At 48.2% G+C, this 15,809-nt stretch overlaps 1 protein-coding gene across 2 annotated transcripts in view; it reads left to right on the top strand.

Annotated features, from left to right (window-relative positions):
- The window catches only part of LOC122558816 (plexin-A1-like), a 588,446-nt gene that overhangs the window by 532,795 nt on the left and 39,842 nt on the right, over positions 1-15,809 (top strand). For both annotated transcript variants that reach the window (XM_087994072.1, XM_087994073.1), the window contains exon 24: positions 13,743-13,889. In XM_087994072.1, coding sequence (XP_087850198.1) covers positions 13,743-13,889 — 147 coding nt within the window. The remainder of the gene's footprint in view (positions 1-13,742; positions 13,890-15,809) is intronic.

Here is a 15,809-nt window from a genome sequence, read left to right on the forward strand (position 1 = left end):
AACGATTTGAGGCACCTTGACATTAACCTTGAAGAGGGGTCTGGTTGGCTGGAAGGATTGTTTCTGACGCAGAGTGATGCTAACGTCACGGAGTCAATTTCTGCACCAGTTGAGGTTACTATGAGGTCTCTCCTTTGCAATGTCACCCTTGCCTGAGCCATGCTGACCCTCAGGTTAAACCACCACCAGTCATCTCTCTCTGTTGAGAGGGCAGCTCTATGGTTTTATAAGGCAATGATGACTTTATATTTAGTCTTTAATTCAAACCTGGAGGCCCCAAGACAATTCAGAGGGCCTGGTGAACCTATGGCTATATCTATCTCAAAGCCGAAGGGGGCCATTCTGCCCATCTTAGGTTTGTTAAGAAGGCGTACGGTGCGTTCCCTTTTATTGGTGGAGGGATTGAGTTTCGGAACCATCAGGCCATGCTGTACAAAAGTCTGGTGCGACTGCAGTTGGAATATCATGTACAGTTCTGGTTGCCGCATTGTAGGGAGGATGTGGAAGCACTGGAAAGGGTGCAGAGATTTACCAGGATGTTGCCTGGTATGGAAGGAAGGTCTTATGAGGAAAGACTGAGGGACTTGAGGCTGTTTTCGTTAAAGAGAAGAAGGTTAAGAGGTGACTTAATAGAGGCATACAAGATGATCAGAGGATTAGATAGGGTGGACAGTGAGAGCCTTTTTCCTCGGATGGTGATGGCTAGCATGAGGGGACATAGCTTTAAACTCAGGGTGATAGGTTTAGAACAGATGTCAGAGGTGGGTTCTTTACTCAGAGAGTAGTAAGGGCATGGAATGTCTTGCCTGCAACAGTAGTAGACTTGCCAACCTTTAGGGCATTTAAATGGTTATTGGATAAACATATGGATGATAATGGAATAGTGTAGGTTAGATGAGCTTTAGATTGGTTTTGCAGGTTGGTGGAACATCGAGGGCTGAAGGGCCTGTACTGCGCTGAATGAGCATCTCACCCCTGCACCATTATTCTGTCTTATTACAGTAACTCTGCATATTTCAAATGGCCATCTAATTTCCCCTTGAATGCCTCAGTTGAACCGACTCCTCCACACCCCCTGGATTTCCATTCCAGGTCTCAAACCACTCGCTGCATGAAAAGATTGCTCCTTGTATCACTTTTACTTGTTTTATCCACTCCTTTAAATCGGTGCCTTCTCGTCCTCAGTCCTTTCTCAAGTGGGAATCGTTTAACTTTATTATTGATAACAATCATAACAGCAAGGCAGACTCGCAATCCAGAGACTCATATCATGAGTTCAAACCCCACTACGACAACTGAAGGAATTTAAATTCAATTAAATAAATCTGGAATTAAAACCTCATCTCACTCATGGTGTCCAGGAAACCATTACTGATTGTAAAATCACAACCATCTTCCTTTTGTACCTGACACATGGGAAGACGATTGTGGTTGTTGGAGGTCAGTCATCTCAGCTCCAGGACATCTCTGCAGGAGTTCCTCAGGGTAGTGTCCTAGGCCCAACCATCTTCAGCTGCTTCGACAGTGACCTTCCCTCCACCAGAAGGTCAGAATTGGGGATGTTTGCTAATGATCACACACTGTTCGAGCTCCATTCACAACTCCTCAGATACTGAAGCAGTCCAAGTTAAAATGCAACAACATGTTCACAATATCCAAGCTTGGACTGAAAAATGATAAGTAACATTCACAGGTAATTGCCATATCTAAGAAGAGAGAATTTGATTATTACCCCTTTACCTTAAATGGCTTCATCACTGAATCACCCCACTATTAACATCCTGGGGGTTAGCATTGACCAGAATGTCAACTGGACTCTTCACAAAAATGCAATAGTGATAGGAGCACGTCAAATGAATCCTGCAGCAAGTAACTCACCACTTAATACCCCAAAACCTGTCCACCATCTAGAACGCACGAGTCAAGAGTGGGATGGAATACTCCCCACTTGCCTGGATGGGGGCAGCTCCAACAACACTCAAGAAGTTCAACACCATCCAGGATAAAGCAGCCGCTTGATTGGCACCACATCCACAAACATTCGCCCCCTCCATCACCGACGCTGAGTAGCAGCAGCATCTATAAGATGCACTGCAGTAACTCATCAAAGCTCCATCAATACACTTTCCAAATTTGCATCCCCTATTGTATTGTAGGACAAGCACAGCAGATACTGAACACCACTCCCTGCAAGTTCCCCTCCAAGCCACTCAACATCCTGACACGGAAATCTGTCGCTGTTCCTTCGCTGTCACTGGGTCAAAATCCTGTAACTCCCTCCCTAAGGGCTTTGTGGGTCTGTCTACAGCATGTGGACAAGAAGCTCACCACCACCTTCTCAAGGGGCAATTAAGCATGGGCAATAATTGCGTTATGATGCCCATGTCTCACAAACAAATAAAAATGAAGCCCATTTGGTTCACTAATGTAGTATAGGAAAGGAGATCTTACCTGAACTGGCCAACATGTGACTCCCGGCCCACAGCAATGAGGTTTCTTCATCGCTGTCTTGTGGTGTGGTCTAGCATGACCCTCAGTTCAAGGGCAATTAGGGATGGGCAATAAGTGCTAGCTTTGCCTGCATCCCATGGGAGACTGAAAGAAATCCGATATCACTTCAAGGCCATGGTTGTGAAGAATTAAGTTGGCCAGAATGGGAAAAAGCAACACATTCTTAGTAGGTAGAGGGGTTCAAGGGAGAAGATATGTTGTGAGGTGGCGAGAGACAAATCAGACTTACAACTCCTTAGGTTGAGAGGAAAAGGGTTGACATTAATGACTGGGAAGTGAATGCCATTTCCCAAACTCAATCATAGAATCCCTACAGTGTGGAAACAAGCCATTTGGCCCATCGAGTCCACACCGACCCTCCAAAGAACATCCCACTCAGACCCACCCCATCCCTGCAACTGTGCATTTCCTATGACTAACCCACCCAGCCTGCACAGTGGGAGGAAACCAGAGCACCCAGGAAAGAAATACCCAAACAGACACGGGGAGAATGTGCAAACCCCACACAGACAGTCGCCTGAGGCTGGAATTGAACCCAAGTCCCTGGCGCTGTGCGGTAGTAGTGCTAACCATTGAGACACTGTGCTGCTCATTATTGTAATTCCAAGGCTAGAGCTGAGATTGAGTATTAAAAAACAGAGAAACTGTCTCTCACAAGCCCCGAAAGTGCTTTCTTCATCAATAATGCACAACACAAGTGGCTGTTTGCTTTTAAGATCTGTAACTTGCAACATCAATGATTGGAAAAGAAGAAATTGCATCTACACTGACAGGCCTTTGCTGAACCGCAATGTGCTGTCCAAATAGCATGTATTTTATGGGAGATACTGACCATTGCTTGATAAATAAAATAATAGGAATGGCTTGTATAGAAGGTCTAATTTTCTAAAGCTGTGTGTACATCCAAACGAAGCATCGATTTCAAAGGAATAAATTGGATTATCAGAATTTTATTTCCCATTAAACTTAGTTCAAAGCAGAGAGGAAGGATCATTTGTTTTAAAGGCATTCGATATTTCTGCTGCACTTGGAATGAAGCATACGATGCAGCCATTGAGTCTAAGACAGCAGAGAATCTGGCTTTATGAGACTATGTCTCTCCTCTGAAAGATTAACCTGGTGTGTATGATCCCCGCAGATCTCAACCCGTTTCCTCCCTGAGTTATTGGGTAGACTTTGTTATGATTCTACAGCATTTGAAATTGAGGATCAACTATGACCATATTGAATGGTGCAGCAGGTTTGAGAAGCTGAATGGCCTACCCCAGCATCTAATTTCTATGCTTTTACTTGGGTTCTTTGGGGCTCCGTTAGCTGGATGGCTGTTTAGTGATGCCAGCAGTTCAACTCCCACAACGGCTGAGGCTATCATGAAGTTCCCGCCTTCCCCTTACCTGAGGCATGGGGACCCATCACTGGTCCTCTCTCTCTCTCACTTTACCTTTGCCCCTCCCAGTGATTCCCAAGTCTGCTTCCAACCTTTCCAGCTTTCCGTTCTAATAACCGGGAAGCAGCCTAAATCCCAGTTCTAAATCCTCTCTCTTTTTCATTTTCCAAGCACGGAGGTCCTACAATATTTCTCCCAAGTCTGACCTCTCTCGCACTCATTTCCGCTACCATTGTCCATGCCCACTTCCCCTGACTCCCTGAGAGATCAAAGACCTCTCTGTGTCAGGTTCATCCAACAAAGGCCATCCATAACTCTCTGGGGCAGAAAATTCCAAAGGATTCACAAGCCTCTGCGTGAAGGAATTTCTGTCCCTAATGGTTGGCTCCTTATCTTCAGACTGTGCCCCAGTTTCTAGATCCTGTGCCCCCATTTTTTTTTTAGATTCCTCAACCAACGGTCGCAATATCTCTAGTGTCTACCCTGTCCAACCCTTTTCAGAATTTTGGACATTTCAGTGAGGTGACCCCTCTCTCCTGAACAGGCCCAAGTGAGTCAATCTCTCTTAAAGCACAACCCCCTAATCCCAGGGACTGATTCAGTTAGGCTTTGCTGTGACCATAATATATGGAAATAGAAGTAGGCCATTCAGCCCGTCATTCAGTGAGATCATGGTTGATCTGATCATCCAACTTCCTGCCTTTTCCCCACAACCCTTGATTCTTTTACTGATTAAAATCTGTCTCTCTCAGCCTTGAATATACTTGATCACCTAACCAGGACAGCCGGCTGTGGTAAAGAATTTTACAGATTCCCTCCCCTCATCTCTGACTGAAATGTGCAACTTCTTATTCTGAGATGATCCTACAGAGGGAAACAACCTTTCAGCATTGACTCTGCCCGGTCCCCTCAGAAACTTGTTTATTTCAATAAGGCCGTCTTTCATCCTTCTATATTCTCACAAATTCAGGCCCGGCCGACTCAACTTCTCCTCATAACACATACTTGGTATCAACCTAATGAACCTTCTCCGCTGTCCCTCCAAGACTGTGTATCATCACTGGGAAAAAGAACAGGTCCCATCAACTGAGCCCTCTTTATGGTCTATTGATTGGCTAGGCCTGCAGCCTCAATTAAATCTCTAATGCATCAATAGCAGATGAACAAAATGACATCATTTGATTGTCTTCATTTATGGGATGAGCGCATCACTGGCTAGACCAGCATTTATTGCCCAACCCTAACTGCCCAGAGGGCAGTTAAGAGTCAACCACATTGCTGTGGGTCTGGAGTCACATGTAGGCCAGTCCAGGTAAGAATGGCAGTTTCCTTTCCTAAAGGACATCAGTGTCCCAAATGGGTTTTCTCAACAATGTTTCTATAAGGTCAAAAGTGAGACGTTCATTACAATCACACAGCATTCGATATCATCGTTATTTCTCAGATACTGAAACAGTCCAGGCCCACAGACACTGAAATCTGGACATTAGTGACCCAGATGGGTTTTTCCGTCAGTGATTCATGGTCATCCTTAGACTGTTAATTCTAGATTTAATTTTGTTAAATTCAGACTCCACCATCTGTCATGGGAGGATTTGAACCCCAGGACATTACCTGGGTCCCTGGATAATCAGTGCAGCGAGAATACCAACAGGCCATCGCCTCCCCAGCAGGGGGAACTAGGATTTTCCTCTCGGCCCACTTTACTCTGAGGTGCCCCAGAGAACACTCCATAATACCTAGAGACATCAGGCCAAGAGAAACAGAAAGTGCTGCAAATCCTCAGCAGGGTAGGCAGTTTGTGGGAGAGAGAAACTGCGTTCATGTTCTGACCTGATGACCTCCCTGAAGCTATTTCAGGGCTATCCTCCAGGTCTCATACCCCTAGCTGGTGTGCAGATTAAAACCTTGTACAATCAAGTCAGTTAGGAACGGTAGGAGGCCATTCAGCCCCTCGGGTCTTCTCTGCCATTCATTAAGATCTTGGCTGACCTGATTGTGTCATCACCTCCCCATTCCCCTCCTATCCCCAATCACCATTTGACGCTCTTGTTCGTCAAGAATCTATCACCTTCTGCCTTCCGGATATTCAGTGATTGTCCTTCCTACTTCCACCACTGTCTGGGGAAGAGAGTTCCACCAACCCATGACCCTTTGAGATAATCAAAATGTTCCTCTTTTAAAATATGCTGGTTAGTTTGAGAATCCCCACAGTGCAGAAAGAGGACATGCAGCTCATCAAGTCTGCACTGACCCTCTGAAGGGCAGCCCGCCCTATCCCTGTAACCCCACATTCCCCATGGCTAACCCATCTAGCCTGCAAATCCCTGGACACTATGGGGCAATTTAGCATGGCCAATCCACCCTAACCTGCACATCACTGGGCACTATGGGGCAATGTAACATGGCCAATCCGCCCTAACCTGCACATCACTGGGCACTATGGGGCAATGTAACATGGCCAATCCACCCTAACCTGCACATCACTGGGCACTATGAGGCAATGTAACATGGCCAATCCACCCTAACCTGCACATCCCTGGGCACTATGGGGCAATTTAGCATGGCCAATCCGCCCTAACCTGCACATCCCTGGGCACTATGGGGCAATTTAGCATGGCCAATCCGCCCTAACCTGCAATCCCTGGACAATATGGGGCAATGTAACATGGCCAATCCACCCTAACCTGCACATCCCTGGACACTACGGGGCAATGTAACATGGCCAAACATCCTAACCTGCACATCCCTGGGCACTACGGGGCGATGTAACATGGCCAATCCATCCTAACCTGCACATCCCTGGACACTACGGGGCAGTGTAACATGGCCAATCCACCCTAACCTGCACATCCCTGGACAATATGGGGCAATGTAACATGGCCAAACCATCCTAACCTGCACATCCCTGGGCACTACGGGGCAATGTAACATGGCCAATCCACCCTAACCTGCACATCCCTGGGCACTATGGGGCAATGTAACATGGCCAATCCACCCTAACCTGCACATCCCTGGGCACTACGGGGCAATGTAACATGGCCAATCCACCCTAACCTGCACATCCCTGGGCACTATGGGGCAATGTAACATGGCCAATCCACCCTAACCTGCACATCCCTGGGCACTACGGGGCAACGTAACATGGCCAATCCACCCTAACCTGCACATCACTGGACAATATGGGGCAATGTAACATGGCCAATCCACCCTAACCTGCACATCACTGGACAATATGGGGCAATGTAACATGGCCAATCCACCCTAACCTACACATCCCTGGACACTACGGGGCAATGTAACATGGCCAATCCACCCTAACCTACACATCCCTGGACACTACGGGGCAATGTAACATGGCCAATCCACCCTAACCTGCACATCACTGGACAATATGGGGCAATGTAACATGGCCAATCCACCCTAACCTGCACATCCCTGGGCACTATGGGGCAACGTAACATGGCCAATCCACCCTAACCTGCACATCACTGGACAATATGGGGCAATGTAACATGGCCAATCCATCCTAACCTGCACATCCCTGGGCACTATGGGGCAATGTAACATGGCCAATCCACCCTAACCTGCACATCCCTGGGCACTACGGGGCAATGTAACATGGCCAATCCACCCTAACCTGCACATCCCTGGGCACTATGGGGCAATGTAACATGGCCAATCCACCCTAACCTGCACATCCCTGGGCACTACGGGGCAACGTAACATGGCCAATCCACCCTAACCTGCACATCACTGGACAATATGGGGCAATGTAACATGGCCAATCCATCCTAACCTGCACATCCCTGGGCACTACGGGGCAATGTAACATGGCCAATCCATCCTAACCTGCACATCCCTAGGCACTACGGGGCAATGTAACATGGCCAATCCACCCTAACCTGCACATCCCTGGGCACTATGGGGCAATGTAACATGGCCAATCCACCCTAACCTGCACATCACTGGACAATATGGGGCAATGTAACATGGCCAATCCATCCTAACCTGCACATCCCTGGGCACTACGGGGCAATGTAACATGGCCAATCCATCCTAACCTGCACATCCCTGGGCACTACGGGGCAATGTAACATGGCCAATCCACCCTAACCTGCACATCACTGGACAATATGGGGCAATGTAACATGGCCAATCCACCCTAACCTGCACATCCCTGGACACTACGGGGCAATGTAACATGGCCAATCCACCCTAACCTGCACATCCCTGGGCACTATGGGGCAATGTAACATGGCCAATCCACCCTAACCTGCACATCCCTGGGCACTACGGGGCAACGTAACATGGCCAATCCACCCTAACCTGCACATCACTGGACAATATGGGGCAATGTAACATGGCCAAACATCCTAACCTGCACATCCCTGGGCACTACGGGGCAATGTAACATGGCCAAACATCCTAACCTGCACATCCCTGGGCACTACGGGGCAATGTAACATGGCCAATCCACCCTAACCTGCACATCCCTGGGCACTACGGGGCAATGTAACATGGCCAATCCACCCTAACCTGCACATCCCTGGGCACTATGGGGCAACGTAACATGGCCAATCCACCCTAACCTGCACATCACTGGACAATATGGGGCAATGTAACATGGCCAATCCACCCTAACCTGCACATCCCTGGGCACTACGGGGCAATGTAACATGGCCAATCCATCCTAACCTGCACATCCCTGGGCACTACGGGGCAATGTAACATGGCCAATCCACCCTAACCTGCACATCCCTGGGCACTATGGGGCAATGTAACATGGCCAATCCACCCTAACCTGCACATCCCTGGGCACTATGGGGCAATGTAACATGGCCAATCCACCCTAACCTGCACATCCCTGGGCACTACGGGGCAACGGAACATGGCCAATCCACCCTAACCTGCACATCACTGGACAATATGGGGCAATGTAACATGGCCAATCCATCCTAACCTGCACATCCCTAGGCACTACGGGGCAATGTAACATGGCCAATCCACCCTAACCTGCACATCCCTGGGCACTATGGGGCAATGTAACATGGCCAATCCACCCTAACCTGCACATCACTGGGCACTATGGGGCAATGTAACATGGCCAATCCACCCTAACCTGCACATCCCTGGGCACTATGGGGCAATGTAACATGGCCAATCCACCCTAACCTGCACATCACTGGGCACTATGGGGCAATGTAACATGGCCAATCCACCCTAACCTGCACATCCCTGGGCACTATGGGGCAATGTAACATGGCCAATCCACCCTAACCTGCACATCCCTGGGCACTATGGGGCAATGTAACATGGCCAATCCACCCTAACCTGCACATCACTGGACAATATGGGGCAATGTAACATGGCCAATCCACCCTAACCTGCACATCACTGGGCACTACGGGGCAATGTAACATGGCCAATCCACCCTAACCTGCACATCACTGGGCACTACGGGGCAATGTAACATGGCCAATCCACCCTAACCTGCACATCACTGGACAATATGGGGCAATGTAACATGGCCAATCCATCCTAACCTGCACATCCCTGGGCACTACGGGGCAATGTAACATGGCCAATCCACCCTAACCTGCACATCCCTGGGCACTATGGGGCAATGTAACATGGCCAATCCACCCTAACCTGCACATCCCTGGGCACTATGGGGCAATGTAACATGGCCAATCCACCCTAACCTGCACATCCCTGGGCACTATGGGGCAATGTAACATGGCCAATCCACCCTAACCTGCACATCACTGGACAATATGGGGCAATGTAACATGGCCAATCCATCCTAACCTGCACATCCCTGGGCACTACGGGGCAATGTAACATGGCCAATCCACCCTAACCTGCACATCACTGGGCACTATGGGGCAATGTGACATGGCCAAACCATCCTAACCTGCACATCCCTGGGCACTACAGGGCAATGTAACATGGCCAATCCACCCTAACCTGCACATCACTGGGCACTATGGGGCAATGTGACATGGCCAAACCATCCTAACCTGCACATCCCTGGGCACTACAGGGCAATGTAACATGGCCAATCCACCCTAACCTGCACACTTTGGAAGGAAACCGGAGCACCGAGGAATCCCACGCAGACACAGGGAGAACATGTAAACTCCACACAGACAGTCGCGAGGTGGGAATTGGACCCGTGAGGCAGCAGTGCTCACTGCTGAGTGTCACACTCATCTGTCTCACAAGGGGATGCTTTTGCCCGAAGTGCTGGTATGGTTCCCAGAGGGAAAAAAATCAGCAATACACAGAAATGAAAGCATTGGTGTTCCATATAGGTCAGACCAGTGGTGTGTCATTGGCAGCTTTTGAGGAATTCTTGATCTGGACTAGCACCACGTCTTTCGTCCCAGCTTTGATGATAACCTCCCACTTTTCCCTGCCAGCCTCTGAGCCCTCTTCCATCTCTTGCACTGACGTCACCCTGCCCTCTGTGTGGCGATAGGGTCCCCGTCACTGTGCTGCTGCAGAGCGTGTGCCAGTGGGTGGTTGGGGTTCTATGCCCCTTGGCCAGGAAAAGATGGCGATGGCTCCTCACTCTGCATTGCCAGGTCTCCTCAGGCAATTGTTTGAGAGAATCTCCGACATCTCAATCTATTCCCTCCCCACCCCCACACCCCCCTCCACCCCTTCCATACCCAACTTAATTTAATGAAGTTACATTCACAGATTAAAGATAATTTTTGAGACAGGCATGGTGTCAGAGGTCCTGGCTGTGATGTATGTGTGCTGGAGCTCGTTAGCAGCTGTCTGTTTAATTATCAGAGATGATAAGGAGATGCTAACAGCATATGGTGAGAGAAGGATTGTTAGTGCTTTCAGTTTGAACAGGCACACAAGAGGAGGAGCGAGGCATGTAACCATAACCAGGAGCAACCTGACATCTGTAATGTGAATTAACAAAGTGAAGCCCAGATCTCTATCCAGGCAGCTTCAGACCACTGGATTTGTTCTGTACTTTGCTTTTTTCTCTCTCTTTGATATTCACCAAAGCTGTTCCTTCAGTAAAAATGCCAGTTATTTTTCTCAACGAGAGATTTGCTGTTTCCCCGTCTCCACGGTGATGATCGTGGTAGATATATTCTCGCTCGCTCTATCTTAATCCTTTCATTGTGCTTCCCTGACCGTGCTCCCTTCACATTTTCACTGCCTTGACCAGCCTTGTGTGCACGTATCTGCTCATTACCGTCTCTCTCACCGCTTCTCAGTTTGCAAAACACATTTTCATTTCCTCCTCTTTTCTTTCCCCTTGCACTTGTTCTTTCGCTCCGTCTTCCTGCAACTGCATTCCCTGCTCACTCATTCATTCACTCACTCACACTCTCTCTTCCTCTCTCACACTTGCTGTCACACACGTACGTTCTCTCCCACAATCATACTCTCTCACACTCTCTGTCACATACTCTGTCACACTCATTCTCTCTCACTCACACTTTCTCTCTCGCTCTCACACACTCTCACACTGTCACACACACACTGACTCACACACTCACTCTCTTTTGCACTCTCTCATTCACACACTTGTTCACTCTCTCACACTCACTCATTCACACTGTCACACACTCTCTCACATACACGCGCACACGCGTACTTTTTCACTCACACTTTCTCTCACTCACATTCTCTCTCTCTCACACACACTCTCTCTCTCTGTCACACACACACACACACTCTCTCTCACACACACACTCTCTCTCACACACACACACTCTCTCACACACACATGCACACACACACTCTCTCTCTCACACACACACACACACACTCTCTCACACACACACACTCTCTCTCACACACACACACTCTCTCACACACACATACACACACTCTCTCTCTCACACACATACACACTCTCTCACACACACACACACTCTCTCTCACACACACACACTCTCTCACACACACACACTCTCTCTCTCTCACACATGCACTCTCTCTCTCACACACACACACTCTCTCACACACACTCTCTCACACACACACACACTCTCTCACACACACTCTCTCTCTCTCTCTCACACACACACACACACACACACTCTCTCTATCTCTCTCTCTCTCTCACACAAACATACAGGAGAGAGTACATTGTTTGAAGGATCTGATCAAAACCCTGACGAAGCTCCTGTCCTGGATTCTTCTTGTCATTCCAATGGGGCTGCCATACCAATATGCAAGGGGAGAGGTTGAGAAGGAGAGTCCTTTATGGTCACCTCAGTCGATGTGGGGAGTCTACCCCTGTTATTGACATCACTGTACATCAGAAACCCAGGCTTCTGCCATCAGTGCTAACTGGACGTCCCAAGCTGTGGGAGAGGGCCCTTGGCGTTCTTAAACAATCAATCGTTTTAGACTGAGATAAGAAGAAATTTCTTCAACCAAAGGCTTGTGAACCTTTGGAATCCTCTGCCCCCAGAGACTGATGGATGATTTATTGTTGAATACATTTAAGGCTGGGTTGGAGAGATTCCTTATCCCTCAGGAATCAAGGGATCTGGGGATCAGCGCAAAATGTTACTAGCATTATTGATGGAGCAGCTGGAAGGGCTGAATGGCCTAATCTGCTCCTATTCTTGTGCCATGAATCACATCTGACCACTTTGACAGATGGATATCACCAGGGGTCTCTGTCACAGCCATGTGACTGTGTTAACTATCCAGGGAATTCCAGTGAGTGCAGGTTCAAATCCAATAGTACCAGATAGGGAACTTAAACTGGATTCAAAAACATAAATCAAGAAATATAAATTGTTAATGAGAGTAACCGTGAAGGTATTGAGTTAAGGAATGTGCCATCCTTATCCAGTCTGTGAGTGATTCCAGTCCCATAACCAAAATGCTTAACTCAGTCCTCAGCTCATACACGAGAACAGCCAACGCTATTTAGACCTGGAAGTCAACTAATAGCCCCTTAGCTCTTTTACCCTGCGCTGTCTACAGGTAATAAACCATATCCTTCTAGTGACACCAACACATAGAATGGCTATACTGCAGAAAGAGGCCATTCAGCCCATCAAGTCTACACGGATGCTCTGAAGAACATCTCATCCAGATTAATTCCTCCACCCTATCCCTGTAACCCCACATTTCCCATGACTAACCCATATAGCCTCCACATCCCCAGACACAATGGGACAATTTAACACGGCCAATCCACTCGAACCTGCAAATCTTTGGACTGTGGGAGGAAACCGGAACAGGTTTTGAGAAGATTTGTAGCTCAGGTTGAGGTTTTAGATGTAGCAAACCTACATCCAAAACTGGAGCACCCGGAGGAAACCCACACAGTCATCCAAAGATGGAATTAAATCTGGGTCCCGAGCGCTGTGAGGCAGCAGTGCTAACCACTGACCATCGACTGGTTTTTAAACAAAGATACTTTGAATGGAGTTGAGTCTGGGTCCCGAGCACTGTGAGGCAGCAGTGCTAACCACTGAGCCACCATGTCGTTATTCCTAACGGGAAGGAAACTGCCATCCTTACCCTGGTCTGGCCGACATGTGACTCCAGACCCACAGCAATGTGGTCAACTCTTAACTGCCCTGTGGGTGATTAGGAATGGGCAATAAGTGCTGACCTAGCCAGAGACACCCACATTAAATGAGTGAATAAAAAATATTTTTGTTTGGTCTGAACAGTTGTGTTGCTGCTAAGTCTCCATGTGAGGAGGTTTGGTACCAGGCGAGGTTAGGCTCAGCAATTATTTTTGTCATTCTGTGGATCGTGATGCTGGTGTTCTCCATGCCCATCTTTGTCCCCTTCCGACATAATGTTAAGCTCGCTATTTCCTCTTCCCGCCTTGCAGGAATGTGCCGGGGAGCCACTCTTCATGCTGTACTGTGCCATCAAGCAACAGATGGAGAAAGGACCCATCGACGCCATCACTGGGGAGGCGCGTTACTCTCTGAGTGAAGACAAGCTTATTCGCCAGCAAATTGACTACAAGACGGTGGTAAGTGTATTGCCTTTTCTGGTCATCAACACCCCCGGAGCTCCCACCCTGCGTGGAGAAACTCTGTACATTTTCATTCTTTAGCGCAGAATCCTCATCTTCAAGATTTCTCCAACATTCCAAACTTGGCAATTAATTTACTGTGCCCATCGCTTATGCCAATCTCGTGTCTTCTGTTACCAAGATGATAATTGCATGGTTACAGCTGTTGAGCACAGATACTTGGTAAATTATTTGTTTGGGTTCCGCATTCAAACCTTTTAAATGGGGCACAATCAGCAAGGAATTGTGTCCAACCCTTTCCCTCTTGTTTGATTTTCTCTGGTGATTTTCTCTCTCTCAACCTCTTTGTTGTTCACCAGTTTTTCTTCTCTGGGCACCCAACACCTCTTCCCTCCCCTCCCCTCCCCTCCCCTCCCTATACCCCCTTCCTAACACCCATCCCACCCCCGTCCTTCTTTCCCCATCTCTCCCTGTCCTCCCCTCCCCATCTCCCCCCTCCCTGTCCTCTGTTCCCCTCCCCTCCCTTGTCCTCCCCTCCCTATTCCCCCCTCCCCATCCCCCCTCTCCTCCCTGTCCTCCCTTCCCTTGCCCTTCTGCTTCCCCACACTCTCACCCACCACTCCCATCCCTGGGTAGGGAGGGGTGGGTTTCAATCAAGAATCGTGCCCCTCCTCCCTTTGAATATTGCAAACTGACTGTATGGCAATCCAGGACTGAACCACAAGTTACATTTATATAGCACCTCTGACATAGTAAACTATTCACGATGCCTTGACAATGCCATCATCAACCAGAACTTGAGACCGGGCAGTGCAGAGGATTAGGGTTGGTCACCTAAAACACCTTTCACTGTCTCAGGACCTGCCACCATTATGAATAGACCAAACCCTCTCAAAACATATCAAGGAGCTAGCCTAGACCCTAACTTTTATCTTATTTAAAGGGAAGTGTAAGGCATGGCATTCCAGATATGATTCAGTTGGTTCAAACTACTCGGTTTTAAGTAAAACCCACTTTATCTTTACACCTTGGTTAAAATACAGACATAAAATGAAGAATTAGCATAACTCTATTTCTGCCGAAATACTTAACAAAATAATATATTTAATTGCTGCTCGTCAACTGTTCCAATTTAGCAGCATCTCATTAACACACCCTTGGCAAAGGCAAATTCCACAAACCAGATTTCCCTCACTTACTATCTCCTCCAGTCCAGGGGAAGGAACACCAACAGAATGGATCTTGGAGCAGAGAGAGAGAACCAAATCTTTTTGCAGCAGCAGAGAGGGAGAGCTGTATCTATCAGCTTCAATGCCAAAAACCACAAGATTAGATTTCCTACGATGTGGAAACAGGCCCTTTGGCCCAACCAGTCCACACTGACCCTCCGAAGAGTAACCCAATCAGACCCATTTCCCCTCTGACTAATGCACCAAACACTATGGGTAATTTAGCACAGCCAATTCACCTAACCTGCACATCTTTGGACTGTGGGAGGGAGCCCGAGCAAACCCATTTGGGCACAGCGAGAATGTGCAAACTCCACACAGACAGTCACCTGAGGCTGGAATTGAACCTGGGACCCTGGTGCTGTGAGGCGGCAGTGCTTGCCACTGAGCCGACCCCTTCCACAACTGAAAGCAAAACTAAACCCCTGGGTCTGTGTGAGTCAGACTCCGCCCACTCATGCTTCTTTTGTCCAAGTTTTAAAAAACCCAAACCATTTACTCTGCTTTCCACGGAGCAGACTCCTCACCACCAGGTTTACAACATTACCCCGTCTCCAAGGGAACCAGGCACATCTCATCACACCACCCTTCAAACCACCGTCCTCTTGAAAGGTAGTTGCTGTTAAAGTGTAAGAAACGGGCAATCACTCTGCGCACGACAAGATCCCACAAGATAAATGGCTAGATA

Source organism: Chiloscyllium plagiosum, unplaced genomic scaffold (assembly GCF_037043375.1).
Source record: "Chiloscyllium plagiosum isolate Xiang-an unplaced genomic scaffold, Cpla_swu_hap1 HiC_scaffold_14, whole genome shotgun sequence".
Taxonomy (NCBI): domain Eukaryota; kingdom Metazoa; phylum Chordata; class Chondrichthyes; order Orectolobiformes; family Hemiscylliidae; genus Chiloscyllium; species Chiloscyllium plagiosum.